At 41.9% G+C, this 21545-nt stretch overlaps 1 protein-coding gene across 1 annotated transcript in view; it reads left to right on the top strand.

Annotated features, from left to right (window-relative positions):
- The window catches only part of slc8a4b (solute carrier family 8 member 4b), a 150848-nt gene that overhangs the window by 123060 nt on the left and 6243 nt on the right, over positions 1-21545 (top strand). Inside the window, exons 5-8 of the mRNA XM_060918723.1 lie at positions 10216-10322; positions 13181-13305; positions 19220-19319; positions 19612-19884. Of these exons, the coding sequence (XP_060774706.1) occupies positions 10216-10322; positions 13181-13305; positions 19220-19319; positions 19612-19884 (605 nt within the window). The remainder of the gene's footprint in view (positions 1-10215; positions 10323-13180; positions 13306-19219; positions 19320-19611; positions 19885-21545) is intronic.

Genomic DNA, 21545 nt, shown 5'->3' with positions numbered 1-21545 from the left:
AGATATTGCACTTTATATTGCACATTGTCCGGTATTGCTTATTGTTAGGCTAGGCTACTGCTCCTTCCCATCCTCTGTCCTTCTGTTACACCCCCCCCCCCCCCCCCCCCCCCAGAGAGGGGGGGAGGAAGGGTAACAGGAGGTTTTGGCACCATCTGGATCTCCTTTGTACACCTGACCCTTTCACTACTAAGTATTTTGCTTTGGAGATGAAAATCAGCATCAAGTCCTGAATTCTGTCCCAGAAAAGAGCAGATACTCCTTTGAGGTGAAGGGACAGACCTTGTCCCTGGTGTAAGAGTTTAGGTATCTTGGGATGTTCTTCACAAGTGATGGAAAAAGAGAGTTTGAGATTGACAAATAGATCAGGTCAACGGCAACAGGGTAACAGTCGCTGTACCGGTCTGTGGTGGTGAAGCAGAAGCTCTGGTCAGCCTATGACCCTGTTCTCACCTATGGTCACAAGCTGTGGGTAGTGAGAAAAAGAAAAAGATTGTGAGTAATGAGGTGCCTTGGTAGGGTTGCTGCACTTACTCTTTATGATAGGGTGAGGAGGAACTTGGAGTAGAGCTGTTGCTCCTGCTAAATTGAGAGGAGCCAGTTGAGGTGGTCATGGCACTCTATAAGGATGACCCCCCTGGTTGGCTGCAGCTGGACAGAGATCCTGAGACCACTGGACAAACCCAGGACTTGATGGCAGATGATCTCATCTCATAGTTGACTTAAGAACATCTGTTGATCTGCCAATAGAAGCTGGAATCTTTAGCCAGGGATAGAGATATCTGGTCTGACCTTTTCATCCCATTCCCACCACAACCCCCCCACTGGAAGAACAGGAGGGAATGAATGAAGGAACAGTGCATCAAATTGAATTTACACTACAAACTACAGGAAGGATAAAACATGGTGGGCCAGTGGCTCTCTGAGAGACAGCATTCCTCTGCATTTTGGCAACATTTGTTACATCAGAGACGTGTCATACTGAGGCAGCCTAAAATCTCAAACGTACTCTCATACTGTTCTACACTCACCATGCCCTACCACAGAAAGAGAGAGAGAGGCTGCCTTACGGAGCTCAGACGTGTGTGTGTGTGTGTGTGTGTGTGTGTGTGTGTGTGTGTGTGTGTGTGTGTGTGTGTGTGCAGGTGGGAGCAGGTGGTGAATTTTGGGGAACCTGAGCAGCTCATTAATGATGGATTTCTCAGACCCTTTGCCTGGATGCAGTCTAATTTTACTTTTTCTTTCCTTCTATCTCTCCATCCACAGACATGCACATAAAGAGGCAAAAAAAAATATACGGTTTAATTTGAACAGTCAGATAATCTGTGATCCATCTCCACACACACACACACACACACACACATACTCTCTCTCTCTCTCCCTCTTAGACGGTGTCTCTTCTTAGATTTGTGGTTATTAGTGGAGTATGGAGTGTAAGAAGATAGATTTACATTTGCATGATTATATATATATATATATATATATATATATATATATATATATATATATATATATATATATTTCCATGATTAGATGATTAATGCTATTTAGTCTGTGTACTTCTCGAAATGATTATACAAAACTGGTGTGTGTGTGTGTGTGTCTCACTCTGATAGGACTTTAAATGTACTTTCGTCAAGCAAACCTACTTACAAACTTTATGGAAGCTTAAGTGTTTGTGTTTGTGTGTGAGAGAGAGAGAGAGAGAGGCAAGAGAGAGATGCGTCTCGAAATACAGTGGTGCTTGAAAGTTTGTGAACCCTTTAGAATTTTCTATATTTCTGCATAAATATGGCCTAAAACATCATCAGATTTTCACACAAGTCCTAAAAGTAGATAAAGAGAACCCAGTTAAACAAATGAGACAAAAATATTATACTTGGTCATTTATTTATTGAGGAAAATGATCCAATATTACATATCTGTGAGTGGCAAAAGTATGTGAACCTTTGCTTTCAGTATCTGGTGTGACCCCCTTGTGCAGCAATAACTGCAACTAAACGTTTCCGCTAACTGTTGATCAGTCCTGCACACCGGCTTGGAGGAATTTTAGCCCATTCCTCCGTACAGAACAGCTTCAACTCTGGGATGTTGGGTTTCCTCACATGAACTGCTCGCTTCAGGTCCTTCCACAACATTTCGATTGGATTAAGGTCAGGACTTTGACTTGGCCATTCCAAAACATTAAATTTATTCATCTCTAACCATTCTTTGGTAGAACGACTTGTGTGCTTAGGGTTGTTGTCTTGCTGCATGACCCACCTTCTCTTGAGATTCAGTTCATGGACAGATGTCCTGACATTTTTCCTTTAGAATTCGCTGGTATAATTCAGAATTCATTGTTCCATCAATGATGGCAAGCCGTCCTGGCCCAGATGCAGCAAAACAGGCCCAAACCATGATACTACCACCACCATGTTTCACAGATGGGATCAGGTTCTTATGCTGGAATGCAGTGTTTTCCTTTCTCCAAACATAACGCTTCTCATTTAAACCAAAAAGTTCTATTTTGGTCTCATCCATCCACAAAACATTTTTCCAATAGCCTTCTGGCTTGTCCACATGATCTTTAGTAAACTGCAGACGAGCAGCAATGTTCTTTTTGGAGAGCAGTGGCTTTCTCCTTGAAACCCTGCCATGCACACCATTGTTGTTCAGTGTTCTCCTGATGGTGGACTCATGAACATTAACATTAGACAAATGTGAGAGAGGCCTTCAGTTGCTTAGAAGTTACCCTGGGGTCCTTTGTGACCTCGCTGACTATTACACGCCTTGCTCTTGGAGTGATCTTTGTTGGTCGACCACTCCTGGGGAGGGCAACAATGGTCTTGAATTTCCTCCATTTGTACACAATCTGTCTGACTGTGGATTGGTGGAGTCCAAACTCTTTAGAGATGGTTTTGTAACCTTTTCCAGCCTGATGAGCATCAACAACGCTTTTTCTGAGGTCCTCAGAAATCTCCTTTGTTTGTGCCATGATGCACTTCCACAAACATGTGTTGTGAAGATCAGACTTTGATAGATCCCTGTTCTTTAAATAAAACAAGGTGCCTACTCACACCTGATTGTCATCCCGTTGATTGAAAACACCTTCAAATTAACTGCTAATCCAAGATACTTTTGCCACTATTTATCTACTTTTAGGACTTGTGTGAAAATCTGATGATGTTTTAGGTCATATTTATGCAGAAATATAGAAAATTCTAAAGGGTTCACAAACTTTCAAGCACCACTGTAAACCAGCCTCTATTAGATTTACTTTGGCATTATCAGTCAAGCTAGTTCAGCTATAAGAATCTCGGTTTAAAGTTAGCTTTTGAGAGAGAGAGTGTGTGTGTGTGTGTGTGTGTGTGTGTGTGTGTGTGTGTGTGTTTACATGTTGCAAGCTCCCTGTTTGTGCATGCTGTCACAAGGCTTTCACTCTCCCTCTGTCTCCAGCAGTGGCATCGATTCTACCCTGGCACCCTTAAGCAAGAGCTTGTTACCCCTGCTACTTTAAGGGCCTCTGGTTTGATTTAATGCCACTCTAAGTGAATGACTTTTGAAAATGGCTTTCTCTGGATGCAAAACACTCAGAGAAATGAGAAACGTTTGTCACTGGGGTTTTAAGAGATGCACAAATGACACTCTGACCAGCAGGAGCTGTTAGAGTTCAGGTGGCTGTGCATAGTAATAAATCACAGGCCATGTGCTCTTTATAGCCACCACACCCTATGATGAAATCTCTGCAGCCTTCTGTGTGTGTGTGTGTGTGTGTGTGTGTGTGTGTGTGTGTGTGTGTGTGTGTGTGTGTGTGTGTGTGTCGGAGTGGAAGAAGGATAAAGACAGAGCAGACAAGATCTTAATTGTGCAGCTGGATTGTTATCAAGAAGGCGAGTAAGAAAATCAAATAAGAGACAAGCGAAGAAGAGTGAGCGAGTGGGGGATGGAGAGAGAGGAGAGAGAAATGATGAAAAAGAGAAAACAAGAGGAATAATAGTGGAAGGAAAGAGACCGCATGAGTGATAGGAGGAAAATATATTTTCACTTATAGCACATAAATAATATGAAGTAATGCCATGTCAGTATCGTTGATTGTCTGTAAAAAGAACTGGAAGAAAAACAAGGCATACACAGTATGTTATCTGAAAATGAGAGACACCATGCCAGGACAGAGGAAGAAAATTAAGTAATATAACAAAAGCAATAAAATCAATAGCATTTGTCAGGAGTGTTGTATTATTGCTTCAGGAAAAAAAAAGGATCTTATAAACGAGCTACATTTGTGGTTTATGACTTTATTTCAGTACTCCTTTTAACATAACTTAATTGGCTTGCTCTGTCCATTTCAAGCTCTAACACCATATCCATTACTCTGTTAACTGAAGTGAAATTTGTTAGATGGCCCCTTGGAAGGCTACATCCACACGAGATTTTTTTTTTTTTTAAATATCGCGTCCACGTGGGCAACGGATCAGTAAAATTTCAGGTACATATGGCAACGCAACGCTTGCTGAAAACGATGCAATACACATGCCACACCTCTACATGCGCTGTAAGACGGTCTCATCGGAGACACCAGAACAATAGAAGTAGATGCATGCGCATAAACCCCTTCTTCTGTAGCATCAGCCACAAAGTTTTGATTATTAATCAGTAGTGTAAAACGAAAGACGCGGAAAGAGGAATGAATGGGGGTAGATGGAAGCTGGTACGCCAACATTCTGATATCCTCCAGAATTCTTTAATGGTCCGGAATAAATTGAATGCTACACGTTGATGGATTACTTTGTTCTTCTACGCCCTTTTTGAGGAATGTATTGTCGGACTTAAACCAACATCTGAAGAGGTGAGATCGCTCCTTTTTTTTTCCTATATTTGCTGGCGGGATTGTTTTTGTTTTTGGAAAGCACACAGGCGGTGCGCGGTTTGGTACTGCTTCCACAGTGTTTGGACTAAAGACTCTGCCCTAAGGGCTATTCTCTCACTCTCTCTCTCTCTCTCTCTCTCTCTCTCTCACTTTGCACCATTACACAATAAATATTCACAGTGAAAATATTTTGTAAGCGCGTTTCATGAACCAAGTTATAGGATTTGTTGACAACTCGCATCGAGTTCGTTACACTTCTACCCGGCGTGAAGCACTGACAGTCATGTGGTTGTGACGTCATCGTAAACAAATCTGTTCTACTCATCCAGACGACTTTGCAACGGCGCCATTGCCAGATTTTTTCACTCTGGAACCCGTTCTCAAAAGATTTCGTTTTGGGGCACCCAAAACGCCGGTGCCGTGTGGACGCCAGGCCAAAACGATAAACAATTTTATCAGATTCACCTGAATCCGTTGCCGTGTGGACAGGGCCTGAGTCAATGAGACAACAGGCTCAGAAACAGCTGCACTGAGATGAACATTCATTTCTGGTTCTGGAAAAAGAAAATGGTTGACAAAACTGTATGAGTGTAATCTCATCTCATTATGTCTAGCCGCTTTATCCTTCTACAGGGTCGCAGGCAAGCTGGAGCCCATCCCAGCTGACTACGGGCGAAAGGCGGGGTACACCCTGGACAAGTCGCCAGGTCATCACAGGGCTGACACATAGACACAGACAACCATTCACACTCACATTCACACCTACGGTCAATTTAGAGTCACCAGTTAACCTAACCTGCATGTCTTTGGACTGTGGGGGAAACCGGAGCACCCGGAGGAAACCCACGCGGACACGGGGAGAACATGCAAACTCCACACAGAAAGGCCCTCGCCGGCCACGGGGCTCGAACCCAGGACCTTCTTGCTGTGAGGCGACAGCGCTAACCACTACACCACCGTGCTACCTGTATGAGTGTAATCCCAAGAAATAAATAAAAAACATCAATTAACAAAAAATAAAATTAAATACATTTAAAAAATGCTCAAGTTAATAAAGTACTTCATATTTTAAAACATATGTTATTTCTGACTTTGAAACAGGGCTTTGTTATAAACTACTCCAGCTGTTTAACATGAGTTTAGGTAACTTTTTTTTTTTTTACATTGCTATCTACCTAGTATGCTTGCGTTTGTGTAACAGGTGATTTTATTTTGCTTTTTTTATAATTGGATCAATCCATGTGATATCACCGAAGGCCTCCCAACTAACCATGTCAGATTTGTTTCATACTTCCAAAGATTAATGTCATTAGTCCCAATAAACAGTGTACAAAATTTTAGCCTTGCATCTTAGTTTTTGAGATAAAGAGGCACGAATAAGGGGGTGTTGCTCAAATTTTACTGTAAAACCAGTGCTATAGAAAAAACTCTGAAATTCCGTAAGCCATAACTTTTGAACTATTTAACCTCGATACATGAAATTTTCAGGAATTGTTCTTAGATACGGGGCGGCACGGTGGTGTAGTGGTTAGCGCTGTCGCCTCACAGCAAGAAGGTCCTGGGTTCGAGCCCCATGGCTGGCGAGGGCCTTTCTGTGTGGAGTTTGCATGTTCTCCCCGTGTCCGCGTGGGTTTCCTCCGGGTGCTCCGGTTTCCCCCACAGTCCAAAGACATGCAGGTTAGGTTAACCGGTGACTCTAAATTGACCGTAGGTGTGAATGTGAGTGTGAATGGTTGTCTGTGTCTATGTGTCAGCCCTGTGATGATCTGGCGACTTGTCCAGGGTGTACCCCGCCTTTCGCCCGTAGTCAGCTGGGATAGGCTCCAGCTTGCCTGCAACCCTGTAGAAGGATAAAGCGGCTAGAGATAATGAGATGAGATGTTCTTAGATACAAGATATCTTTAAATACTGCAAGTGAAGATGCAAAATTGCATATTTACCACTTTATGCACTGTTGAAATCTGTAAAAAAAAAAAAAAACATTTCTTTTTTTTTAAACTTCATATTTTGTGCGTACAGTAATTACGACTGACTCTTAATTGGCTAAATATCTACTGGCTAAATATCTACCACATATTATAATATCAGTAGACATTTTATATTTTGGTTTGAGGACCGACATGTGACCTTTGACCTGGATTTTCATGTGGTTACAATATCAATTGTCTGACATTTATTGGTAAACTACAAAACTAGACATTAGTACAAACAACAACAAATGATTAAGAAAATGTGATCTACGAAAACACTTAGAAAGTGGGTAGAAAGTGGAACAAAAAGATTTTCTGACAGGTTAAACATTATCAGTTCTTTTGTTTATAAACATTAGAATGACATTTACATAAGCACAGAGATCGATATATTTATATAGAAGATATTTTGTACTAAATACAAGTCTATGTAAAAGAAATTTAAAATAAAAACTATGTTCTGTTAACTTAATACCACATACTGATTATTTTTAAAAAAATAATCATATGGATGTCGATAATTGTGGAATGGTGTCGATAACTGTGGACAAAGGTGTCATTAATTATGGAACGGTGTCTGTCACTTGATCTGATACGCTAAGTAATCAGGAATCGACTCCTTTTTTCCAGTGGAAGTTTGAGTAACTATTCATGCGCAATTTACATATTGAAAGTCTTTTATACTTTTGCAATGACCAAAAGATTGTTAAGGTGTCGATAATTGTAGCCACCGCTCTATATCAATACAAATAAAGATTTGAATTATTAGAATAAATGTGCTTGTTAGTTTTTTTCTACAGGCTGCACATATTTCACAGTTTCATCAGGATAATTATATACAGTGTGATGTAAGTTAGTTGGACAGAAAGCGGAATATCGTCACCATATGTGTGATAGCATAGTCAGCAATATAGCAACATAGGCTAACAAACATAAGAGTTCATTTCATTACATGCATAATATTATACTCATAACGAGATGACATAGCCGCATACCTTTATCTTTTGGGCCTTTTTCCTCTTTTTCCTAAACTGGGCGCTTGATGGTTGACCCTAGACCTTTTCTTATCCATTTGTGATGATTTGGCACTCCAGCATCACTGCATTACCCATCATCCAACACTGTCAACCAACAGTCAAGACTAAAGCAGTTTATTTGGCGGTGTACAGACTGGCTTTGTACCGTGATGATTTCACACAAACAGCAGACAACCTGCTAGCAACAGCACAATCTTCTTTGCAATGAACTGTATGGGCTAATGTTAGCTTGGTTGTTTGTTTCAATTATTAGGTATTTTCTTACCTTTAAAGTTTTGTATGTATGACAAAGCATACAATCTGAATCCTCTCTCACTGCACAAAATACACCAGAATCCAGAGATATTGCACTGATATTTCAAACTATGACCCATTTATGATGAAATCCATGTTGGGTATCGCCAATCATAGCAGAGTCAAAAAAAATCTCCAGATATGCGCTAGATATGATCCAGATATGTCTCCAGCTTGCTAAAAGGAGCTTTGCAAGCATTCTAACATACAGTATACGATGAAATGTTCATTTATTCTCATTCATTTTCAGGAGTTTCTGCAGACACTGGGTGTAAATTAGTATCATTGCCATGATAATGGATGAGCCAGAAGTAAAGGAACCATCGTGGTTATAATGCAGAAGTGTTTGTCGAAGTAGTTCATTGAGTTTTGTTTGTAATGTTGTGTTAGAACATTTTTTAGCTGACCCACTGTCAGTGTCACATAATGGTGTTTAATGTTAAACACCAAAACCAAATCTCTCATGGCAGTCATAGGGTTCTGACAAAAGTCTTTGCAGGTTATTATGTGTCTGAGCTACAAAGTCAGTTACCATGATGTTCAAACAGCCGGAAAAGCATTTGATTTGAAGTGAATTTTAACTTAAATGAATAAAAGCGGCGGCACGGTGGTGTAGTGGTTAGCGCTGTCGCCTCACAGCAAGAAGGTCCTGGGTTCGAGCCCCGTGGCCAACGAGGGCCTTTCTGTGCGGAGTTTGCATGTTCTCCCCGTGTCCGCGTGGGTTTCCTCCGGGTGCTCTGGTTTCCCCCACAGTCCAAAGACATGCAGGTTAGGTTAACTGGTGACTCTAAATTGACCGTAGGTGTGAATGTGAGTGTGAATGGTTGTCTGTGTCTATGTGTCAGCCCTGTGATGACTTGTCCAGGGTGTACCCCGCCTTTCGCCCATAGTCAGCTGGGATAGGCTCCAGCTTGCCTGCGACCCTGTAATGAGATGAGATGAATAAAAGCAAAAGCAGCTGCTGTGATAAGCCTAGTGAATGTTAATGTAGGTTTATGCCAGTTATCATGAAGTGGCTGTGTCGAAGATATTATATTTGTGGCATTGAATTTTTAATCTTCCCTGTTTTTCAATGTTAAAAATAGTACATGAAAGGCTATTTTAAACTTAAAAGCTAAGTAGTCACAGAAGAGAGAAAGAAATGATTTTTAATCCTCTTTGGAAGAACTCTTTTCTCCCCCCGTTTGCTCATTCCCTCTTTGCTGGGAAAGCTTCTCTAATTTACAGATTTTAATTGAATATGGATTAATGATGAAGTATCACAGCGATGGCAGCACTGCAATCGAATAAGCAAAGTGTTCACTGTGTGGAAATTTGGCTCTGCAGAAAAACGGCTGCTTTATTGGTGTTTTTCCCTTCAAGCTTTTTACTGTAAAGTTTGTAGTAGTGTGTAAATGAGTGTGTGTAAGAGAAAAAGAAGAATAAGTTCTAGTTTAGTTTCTACCACTGACTTTCATTACTTTGTCCTTGTTTTCTCTCTCTCTCTGGGTGTGTAACAATAGACAAAGCACAAAATGTTCTAGTTTATATAGCTGACTTTCACACCTTTGTCCTTAATAGTGTGTGTGTGTGTGTGTGTGTGTGTGTGTGTGTGTGTGTGTGTGTGTGTGTGTGTGTGTGTGTGTGCACGCCCCATATCAGTCCAGGCACTCTCACTGGTCCTCAATTATTTTGTTTTTCTCTCCCTCTTTTACTCATTTAATTTATTACTCATTTAGTTTCTTCATCTCATCACAAGTAGATTTTGCACACTTTCCCCTTGAACCCGTTTCTCTCTTCCACTCGGTCATTATCTCTTCTTCACTTTCCTAAAGTAGCTCTCATTCTGTTGATGCTGACTACTTCCTGGTGCAGACGTGCCTCTGAGAGTTTGTGTGTGTGTGTGTGTGTGTGTGTGTGTGTGTGTGTGTGTGTGTGTGTGTGAACAAAATAGTGGGGTAAGTTTTGTATGGATATGCGCTTTCTACGATTGATGGATAGAGTGTATTATTACCATCAACTCATGTTTGTTGGATAACTGAGACAGACCCAGCCAAAATACGATCTCTGTTTTGTCTGTTTACAGGAAGATTATTGAAGTGAAGATCATTGATGATGAGGAGTATGAGAAAAACAAAACTTTCACTATTGAATTGGGCGAGCCTGTTCTCCTGGAGATTGGACAGAAACATGGTAAAGTGTGTGTGTATTGGTGTGTGTCGGTGTGTGTATCGGTGTGTATCTTAGTAATGGGGTGAGTGATATGTAAGGAATAAAACATAAACAGGTATGCTGTTATGTTAAAATAACAAATAATCAATAACAGATGGTGTGATATGATCTGATGGGATGCAAATAGCCGTTACTACCCCAAACTTGATTACTTTTCTATAACAGCACATCTCTGAGTGTTTTATTCCTCTTACACCACAGCAATTTGATGATTACATTTTTTATTAATTAAATAACAACATATCATACATTTTTATCCACTTATAATTACATTTAAGCAATTTCATTGAGTCTCCTTCCAAAAATGCTAAATATATAAAAATGACACAATTTTAAAAATAGAAATGATAATGTATTAATATTAACCTGTGACTTGTCTTGTAGCTGGAACTACTTTTAGAGCTGTGGTGTTAGAATTTGTCCTTCTGACCATTTGAGAATTCAGCAGCTCTCAAAAATTTCACTTCCCAGTATTCATAGTAGAATTTGTCAGTGATAGATTTTGATTTTTCTGGACTGAAGAAAGTTGAATTGACAGAGTATGAATGATCTAGAAATACAAGTCCTCTGCCACCAAGTAGATTCTGCCTCACGGATCCGGGAGCAACATTCACTGAAGCAAACACAGCTGTTCAGAGATGTTTCTCAATTTATTGAAAGACAAACATGAGTACTATATACACACACATTCAAGAGTGTGGTGTAGCGATATGATCGGAAGATGGGATTTCAGGAAGCTGAGTTGTCTGAGTATGATAGACTATAGAGAAGTTATGTAGCATAGTTAGTATATTCATCCATCCATTATCTGTAGCCGCTTATCCTGTACAGGGTTGCGGGCAAACTGGAGCCTATCCCAGCTGACTATGGGTGAGAGGCGGGGTACACCCTGGACAAGTCGCCAGGTTATCGCAGGGCCGACACATAGAGACACACAACCATTCACACCTACGGTCAATTTAGAGTCACCAATTAGCCTAACCTGCATGTCTTTGGACTGTGGGGGAAACCGGAGCACCCGGAGGAAACCCACACAGACATGGGGAGAACATGCAAACTCCACACAGAAAGGCCCTCGTCGGCCGCTGGGCTTGAACCCAGAACCTTCTTGCTGTGAGGCGACAGTGCTAACCACTACACCACCGTGCCGCCAGTTAGCATATTCTATTCTCATCTCATTATCTCTAGCCGCTTTATCCTGTTCTACAGGGTCGCAGGCAAGCTGGAGCCTATCCCAGCTGACTACGGGTGAAAGGCGGGGTACACCCTGGACAAGTCGCCAGGTCATCACAGGGCTGACACATAGACACAGACAATCATTCACATTCACACCTACGGTCAATTTAGAGTCACCAGTTAACCTAACCTGCATGTCTTTGGACTGTGGGGGAAACCGGAGCACCCGGAGGAAACCCACGCAGACACGAGGAGAACATGCAAACTCTGCACAGAAAGGCCCTCGCCGGCCACGGGGCTCGAACCCAGAACCTTCTTGCTGTGAGGCGACAATGCTAACCACTACACCACCGTGCCGCCAGTTAGTATATTCTATTCTATGGGGTATTATTTTATTTAAGGTTTTTATTTATTTATTTATTTATTTATAGTTTATTTTTATTATTTAGTTTTTTTATTTAAGGTTTTTATTTAATTTTTTTTAATTTAAAAGTGTCTAATTGTAAATTTGATATTTTTGGTTACCAGATTATGTGCAATAGTTATATGTGGCAGTTATATTGATGTAAGCCAGTGGAACGAAATCTCGTTCAAATGTCCATTCTGAATGTACAGGTGAATGACAGTAAAGTTATCTATCTATCTATCTATCTATCTATCTATCTATCTATCTATCTATCTATCTATCTATCTATCTACAGGTGATGGAGAATTACTGATCAGGATAGCCTTATGAAAAACAGACAAGCATGTGTGTGAGCAACGATATGTTTCAAGGAGTTAACCGAAACTAACTAGAACAAGTTGCAAGCCTGCCAAAGAAATATCTCTAATGTACTGACAATACTGACAATACTTTCAGAAGAGTATCTCTGCAGAGATGTATTGTATCACAATATCGATATATTACGCCACACAGCCAGCCCTACTCAGTAGGGCTGCATGATTGTAAAAATCTTCTTATATAATCATCACCATTAATGACCATCAGACCTCAGGCACACACTAAAGCCTTAACACATGCACGGTAGAGACCCTTACTAATGAGACAACACTCATTAGCTATCATCTACCACAGGAAGTGTTACAAGGATTGATGTCACCATCCTGTTCACAACTGCATGTGTTAGGTGTTATTGTATACAGGACATTCACAGCAAAGCAGAGTCATTGGGGCTTAGAGAGAGAGAGAGAGTGTATGACAGCTATAGAAATCAAATGAAGAGAGTGATTTTGAGAGAAAGAAATGACATTTCTGATTTAGCTTCATTCACATTTTACATAAAGTCAGGTTCAGGTTAGAGGCTTATGGTGCAGCATCAGGTACAAAATATCTAGCTGCAGGGAAATTTGTTACCTCAGGAAAATAATTGGCTGCCACCAAATCAGCTCGAGCAAATATAGTGACTGCAGGCTACCACCTTGCCTTAGTGTTAATTACATAGCCTGTCCTGGCACGACCTCTTCATTCCCACACCTTATTCTGCTATTCAATTAACACCATGACGCTCCTGAGATTTATTTAACTCCTGCTTTTTGAGAGCTAAAGGGAGACATGTACCTCTCTGTTACTTCTCTGTTAGTTAATTTCTTTCTTATCAGTCACTGTTAGTCAGTCTCTCTCTCTCTCTCTCTCTCTCTAGGGGACTCCAATGAGAACAAGCCTGCAGTAGGAGCAGAGGAAGAAGAGGTAGCTAAGATGGGATGTCCCAGTCTAGGAGACCACACCAGGCTGGAAGTGGTGATTGAGGAGTCCTATGAGTTCAAGGTAACAATAACAAATATGAAGGAAAGTCCGTATATGTCATTAGTGTGCTGTATTCTGTCACACAGCACTGCATTTCTCCACTTTACAGTTTTGGCAGAATTATTGATTTTGTACCAGTTTTGCATTTATAGTCATCAATGTTCTGTCATGCATTACTTATGCAGATAATAATTCATGGTATAGATTTAGCAAGAAAGAAATACTAGCCTGCCTCCACTATGTGTTATGAGGAATGGGTTTTCCCAGTGTTCCACCATCGCTCTAGAGGCTATCACATCACCACTGTTACAATACAATACATTTGGCAAATTCAAAGTACGTGCATCATGAGCATCAGTTGTTACATTCTCATCTCATTATCTCTAGCCGCTTTATCCTGTTCTACAGAGTCGCAGGCAAGCTGGAGCCTATCCCAGCTGACTACGGGCGAAAGGCGGGGTACACCCTGGACAAGTCACCAGGTCATCACAGGGCTGACACATAGACACAGACAACCATTCACACTCACACCTACGGTCAATTTAGAGTCACCAGTTAACCTAACCTGCATGTCTTTGGACTGTGGGGGAAACCGGAGCACCCGGAGGAAACCCACGCGGACACGGGGAGAACATGCAAACTCCACACAGAAAGGCCCTCGCCAGCCATGGGGCTCGAACCCGGACCTTCTTGCAGTGAGGCGACAGCGCTAACCACTACATCACCGTGCCGCCAGTTGTTACATTGTTATGAAAAAAATATCTAATAAAACAGGATGGTTTTTCAAAGTTCAAGAAGTAGTGTCAGAAGTGTGTGTGTGTGTGTGTGTGTGTGTGTGTATATATATATATATATATATATATATATATATATATATATATATATGGGCTACTGGAACAAGACATCAATGGACGAGGACAGAAAATACGGATTTGCTGGAATGCTACTATACAAGCAATCCCAGAGAGAGGGGATACATGCAGCGAATGTGGGACCATTGGATACTTTGAAACCCACAATCAAGGCTAACAAAGAAACAGCTATTAGCCCAGTGTTCCAACATCCGTAATCGAAATCTACTATCACAACTAGAGATTAATGAAATACAACAACAATGCTACAGCAAGGGGGAGCCAGGAAGACAGGTCAGCGGGGAGATGTCATCATCATCCCCACAACCAGAGATTGGGTACCAGGCCCCAACAGCTAACAGCCTCAACACAAGAGCTGCTGACCTGAGAAGGAAGATCGTGACCCAACTGGAAACCTGGAGCCCCCGACGAATACCGAAGCTGAGTTGCCAAGTACCTTCAGAAGATCTACTAGTAGATGTGAATGCTGCTCTGAAGACAATCTCCACAAGAACCATCACTGAGACCAACAAGCTGATACACAGTACAGCAACAGTAATCATGGAGATGCTTGGACACAAGGTGGGCTCGGGACATAACAAACAGTATCCACCATGGAAGAGACGATTAGAGGCCAAGATAAAGGCAGCACGGAGAGAAGTTAGCCAGCTAGCTGAACTACAGAAAGGGAACATGGTGAATAAAGGGGCACCCAGGAAGTACAACTCACTCTCCATACCAGAGGCACTCGAAACTGCCAAACAGCGACTAACAGCTCTGGCCACCCGGTTGAAGAGATACACCAAGGAGGGAGAGGCCAGGAGAATAAACAAGCTGTTCTCCACTGAACCAGCCAAGGTGTACTCTCAGTGGCAGGGGAACAACAACCGGTCAGACCCACCAAGAGCTGAGGTGGAAAAATACTGGAAAGACATATGGGAAAGAAAGGCATCACACAACACCGATGCCCAATGGTTAGTGGACCTAAGAGCTGACCACAGCAACCTCCCAGAACAAGAACCAGTAACCATCTCAGTGGCAGACGTCCAAGAAAGAGTGTCAAAGATGAAGAGCTGGACAGCACCAGGCCCCGATATGATCCATACGTACTGGCTGAAGAAGCTAACTGCATTCCATAAACGCCTAGCAGCACAGATGAACCAGCTGCTGAGGGGTGAGACCCACCCAGAATGGCTAACCCAAGGCAGGACAGTCCTAATCATGAAGGACCCCCAGAAGGGACCCATCCCATCCAACTACCAGCCAATTACCTGTCTCTGCACAACATGGAAGGCCCTGTCAGGCATCATTGCGGCAAAAATGAGTAAGCATGTGGCTCAATACATGAGCGAGGCACAGAAAGGGATTGGCAGTAACACCAGAGGAGCCAAGCACCAGCTACTGGTCGATAGAACAGTCGCCTGAGACTGTAAGAAGAGACAGACCAACCTGTGCACTGCCTGGATTGACTACAAGAAAGCCTACGACTCAATGCCACACACATGGATACTGGAATGTCTGGAACTGCATAAGGTCAACAGGAACTTAAGGACCTTCATCCAGAACTCAATGGAAATGTGGAAGACAACCCTAGAGGCCAACTCAAAACCCATTGCCCAAGTCAACATCAAGTGCGGCATATACCAAGGAGATGCGCTATCACCACTGCTGTTCTGCATAGGCCTGAACCCCCTCAGTCGGATCATCACGAAGAGCGGCTACGGGTACCGATTCTGTAGTGGGGCAACAATCAGCCACCTGCTCTACATGGATGACATCAAGCTGTATGCCAGGAACGAGCGAGAAATAGACTCGCTGATCCACACCACCCGGATCTACAGCGATGACATAGGGATGTCATTCGGATTGGACAAGTGTGGCCGGATGGTCTCAAAGAGAGGCAAGATGATCCGGACTGAGGGGATTGACCTACCAGAGGGCAACATAGGTGATATCCAAGACAGCTACAAGTACCTTGGCATCCCACAGGCTAATGGAAACCATGAAGAGGCCACAAGGAAGTCAACCACAGCCAAATACCTCCAGAGAGTAAGGCAGGTCCTGAAAAGTCAGCTGAATGGTAAGAACAAGGTCCGAGCCATCAACATGTACGCACTACCAGTCATCAGATACCCCGCTGATATCATAAACTGGCCAAAGGAGGAGATAGAAGCCACAGATATCAAGACTAGAAAGCTCCTCACCATGCATGGAGGGTTCCACCTCAAGTCCAGCACCCAGAGACTATACACTAAGCGGAAAGAGGGAGGCCGAGGGCTAGTGAGCGTCAAGACCACGGTCCAGGATGAAACATCGAAAATCCGAGAATACATCAGAAAGATGGCCCCAAAGGATGAACTGCTAAGTGAACGTCTCAGGCAGCAGAACCCTGATGAGAGCGCAGAGGAGGAGGAGGAACAGACAACCTGGAAGGACAAACCCCTACATGGCATGTACCACCGTCAGATAGAGGAAGTGGCTGATATCAAGAAATCCTACCAGTGGCTGGATAATGCAGGACTGACAGACAGCACAGAGGCACTAATCATGGCAGCACAAGAACAGGCCATAAGCACAAGAGCCATAGAGGCCAGGATCTACCAGAGTAGATCAGACCCAAGATGCAGACTGTGCAAAGAAGCCCCTGAAACAGTCCAGCACATAGTAGCAGGGTGTAAGATGCTAGCTGGATCAGCGTACATGGAGAGGCACAACCAAGTGGCTGGGATAGTATACAGGAACATCTGCAACCAGTATGGAATAGAAGTACCCAAGTCCCAATGGGCCATACCACAGAAGGTGGCTGAGAATAACAGGGCCAAGGTTCTGTGGGACTTCAGCTTCTAGACTGACAAACAGATCCTGGCTAACCAACCGGACATAGTGGTGGTGGACAAAGAGCAGAAGAGGGTGGTGGTGATAGATGTGGCAATCCCAGCTGACACCAACATCAGGAAGAAGGAACATGAGAAACTTGAGAAGTATCAAGGGTTGAAAGAGCAGCTGGAACGGATGTGGAAGGTCAAGGGTTGCGTGGTCCCTGTGGTAGTGGGGGCACTTGGGGCAGTAACCCCCAAACTGGGAGAGTGGCTCCAGCAAATCCCAGGAACAACATCTGAAGCCTCAGTCCAGAAGAGTGCAGTACTAGGAACATCGAAGATACTGCACAGAACCCTCAAACTCCCAGGCCTCTGGTAGAGGACCGAGCTTGAGGATGACATGGATACCACCCCCCCGCTGGGGGTGAGAAGGAGATTTTATATACACACATACACAGACTTGAATGTCATGGACATGAAAGCCAAAGGTTTTCAATAATTTCTTTGAACTATTCTTTTTTTCTGTGACAGAATAATTATACAACATACATCTTTAAGTTTGAATTCATTTTGGGTTTTCTTAAATCAACTCAAGGTCAAAAATGTGGTTGAATGTCCCTTAGCAAGTTTCAAATCCTTTTGGTAGCCATCAGCAAGCTTCTGGTAGAATTCTAGTGGGTTATTTGACCACTCTTCTTGGCAGAATTGGTAGAGTTCAATTAAATTTGTGTTTCTTGGCATAGACCTGACTTTTTTCAATAGGGTTGAGGTCAGGACTAGCTTTTAGCTTGATGTTAGCCAGCTTTTAGCTTGATGTTAGCCAGCTTGAATGTGTACTGTATTTGGGGTCATTGTCCTGTTGGAACACCCAATTGTGACCAAGTTTCTGATGGTTTGAGGTAATGCTGAATAATTCTGAGGTAATCCTTCTTCATTATTCCATCCACTTTGTGTAATGCACCAGTTTCTCTGGCAGTAAAACAGCCCCAGATCATGATGCTAGCAGCACCATGCTTAACAGTTGGTACAGTGTTCCTCTGTACCTTTGGTCATTGTGGCCAAACAACTCAATCTTTGTCTCATCTGACCATAAAACGTTCCTCCAGAAGGTTTTTTCTTTGTCCATGTGGTCAGCGGCAAACTTTAGGTGAGCTTGAAGGTGTTGATTTTGGAGCAGGAACTTCTTTCTTGGATGGCAGCCTCTCAGTCCATGGCGATGTAAAATTCACTTGATGGTAGACAGGAACACTGGTGTTCCAGCAGCTTCCAGTTTATGGCAGACCTGTGCCTTGGTGATACCTGGGTTATTCCTTATACATCTGAAAACATTTCCTTTCAGCTGAGGATGACGGTTTGGACCTTCTTCAAGCAAAGTGGCTACACCTCCCAAGAACTTGAACTTATGTACAGTTATTTGAACTGATGATCTTGGAATCTGCAGTTGTTTAGAAATGGCTTCAAGAGACATTCCTGAGTTGTGTAAATTCATGATCCTCTTTCTCAGATCTGCACTGAGCTCCTTGGACTTTCCCTTTGTACTGTGTGTTGGTCAGTCCAGTGAGTGGTGTCAAACAAACCCTTTTTTATGTTGTGCACTGAGACGCGACCAGCTTTAGTCAGTCATGATCACTAACAGGAAGTTAAGAGGCCTTGGCGAGTTAAAAGGTATTTTGGAACTTTCAGCACCACTGAATTCATCAATCTAAGTGGGTGTACATAAATCTTTGACCCTGTATGTATAATTTTGACCTTGTGTTGATTTCAGAAAACCCTAAGTAAATTAAAACTTGTGCACCAAGTTATTTTTGCTATTAATATTGCGTGTTGTACAATCATTCTGCCACAGGAAAACGGTTCCAAGAAATCACTGAAAGCCCAATATTGCCATGACATTCATGCCCCTGTATGTGAACTTCTGACTGCAACTGTGACTGAAAGAAAAATAATAAACTTAAAAATTTGAGTACAAAATATCCCTCTGCATGCAACATTGTACAAAATATTCTAGTGCCACGTTGAAAAATTCAACAAGTTTTGACAGACATTTTATATTTATCCCATATGATAATTATAAATCCAAACTGCATCACTGTGGCTTCCTTTTTCCTGCCTTCTGTAAATATTAAATATACTTCCTAGATATTATTGTAAAGGCATATAATATTTTACATCATTACATGTCATGTTATTGATTTGAAATGTTAAAGTGCACCGTGTGTGTGTGTGTGTGTGTGTGTGTGTGTGTGTGTGTGTGTGTGTGTGTAGAGTACAGTGGATAAGCTCATTAAAAAGACCAATCTGGCTCTGGTAGTCGGAAGCAGCAGCTGGAGGGAGCAGTTTGTCAGCGCAGTTACTGTGAGCGCAGGTATGCTGTAACACTTGTCAGTTACTTCCAGACACTAGCTCTAAGTGCTTATCTTGAGATTATGAAAATATACTTGGCCTCTTTGCACTATTGAAATGGATAATTAAAAGAATCTAATGACTAAATCCAGGGGGTTAATCCAGTCTGACCTCACATCAGTCCTGAGTGGTTTGATTGATGACTCGAGGGGCTGATCTCTATTTATTCTGCCCTTTCTCAGCTGTTATGTAACATAAAATATTCATGGTCTATCGACTTTTCATAGCCTTAACTTTGCCCTTCGGCCCTTTAGGTGATGATGATGAGGAAGAGAGTGGTGAAGAGCGCCTTCCTTCCTGCTTCGACTACATCATGCACTTCCTTACGGTCTTCTGGAAAGTTCTGTTCGCCTTCGTGCCGCCCACTGAGTACTGGAACGGCTGGGCATGTTTCATCGTATCAATCTCTTTGATTGGCATCTTAACAGCAGTGACGGGTGATCTGGCCTCCCACTTCGGCTGCACCATCGGTCTGAAGGACTCCGTTACCGCTGTGGTGTTTGTAGCACTGGGCACCTCCATTCCAGGTCTATAAATGAATTAATTAATCATAGTGAAGAAACAAATGTATAATTAACACCAATGTACTTTGTTTTTTTGTATTATAGGTACAGTATCTTCTATAACAGCTATTCATCTTTACAGTATGAGAAAAACGTTACACGCTTAAAAGTGCTGTTTTACATAAATTGAGAATGAATTATATCAGTAAATGCTCAGGTGAAACTCAGTCGTTTTATAATGTTTTCACGTGTCAACCAAATCTGCAGCAGCCATCAGGGCTGAAATGCCACTGACTTTCTACAGGAGGTTCAAATAATATTTGCATGAAGAGATAATAAATAGCGCTAAATACTATTATTAATAGTGTAGTGTTTGGTGTGGCCTGGGGAAACCTTCCCATGGTGAAATTTTTATGATATACAGTTCTGAAGCCTACAGGCTTTCTTGAACTGAAATATGTTTCTCTTTTGCATGTAACTCAACCACAAGTAAAGTCCTGCCATTTTAAAATCTGGTTCCCTCTAAACGTGATACATTTGCATTTGAAGCTGTCCTTCTGACTGTGGTACAGGAGAACTGCAGATATTCTGACTTTTAAACTGAGTTGTGCACAAGAGCCACATTTTCTTGATGAAATACAGTACTGTGCAAAAGTCTTGGGCACCTTTTTTTTTAAATACAAACTTTGTTATAGATTTCTGTTTTATGACTTCTGTGTTATCGAGTCGGTACAAAAACACTTTAGAGTCCAAACAGTTTTCTAGCACAAAATTAAATGTTACAGGAAAAAAAGTTTGTATCTGAGCAGCATATTACATAAGAGAGCACTTCTCATCTCATCTCATTATCTCATCTCATCTCATTATCTCATCTCATCTCATTATCTGTAGCCGCTTTATCCTGTTCTACAGGGTCGCAGGCAAGCTGGAGCCTATCCCAGCTGACTACGGGCGAAAGGCGGGGTACACCCTAGACAAGTCGCCAGGTCATCACAGGGCTGACACATAGACACAGACAACCATTCACACTCACATTCACACCTACGGTCAATTTAGAGTCACCAGTTAACCTAACCTGCATGTCTTTGGACTGTGGGGGAAACCGGAGATTCAAGATTTTGTCATATACACAATAACAGACACAGCGGTTTATTATTGGGTAATGAAATTCTTATTTTGCAACTGCCCGACCAAACTATGCTTACCAATATTGTATAAAAAGAAATATATATATATATATATATATATATATATATATATATATATATATATATATATATATATATATATAAAATATAAAGTGCATATGGAATGCAAAATATAAAGGTAGAGTGAAAAATGATAACATTTAAAAAAAAAAGAGGCAAGCAAACAATGTGCACACATAGAGGTAGATATACTGTGCAATGTCTTTTTAAAAAAAGGAGAGGCAAACAATGTGCAAACATAGAGGTAGATATACTGTGCAATGTCTTTAAAAAAAAAAGGAGAGGCAAACAAACAATGTGCAAACATAGAGGTAGATATACTGTGCAATGTCTTGTGCAAAATTGCTAATCCGTGGTTCAAAGCCTGATGGAAATATAGAGGTAGATGGTGATTATAATCCGTGGTTCAAAAGCCTGATGGCAAAAACTGTTTGTCAGTCTAGTACGATACGATAATACTTTATTGTCAGTTTACAC

Source organism: Neoarius graeffei, chromosome 1, assembly GCF_027579695.1.
Source record: "Neoarius graeffei isolate fNeoGra1 chromosome 1, fNeoGra1.pri, whole genome shotgun sequence".
Lineage (NCBI taxonomy): Eukaryota > Metazoa > Chordata > Actinopteri > Siluriformes > Ariidae > Neoarius > Neoarius graeffei.
The sequence above is the reverse complement of the archived record's forward strand: the minus strand, read 5'-3'. Positions and strand labels throughout refer to the sequence as shown.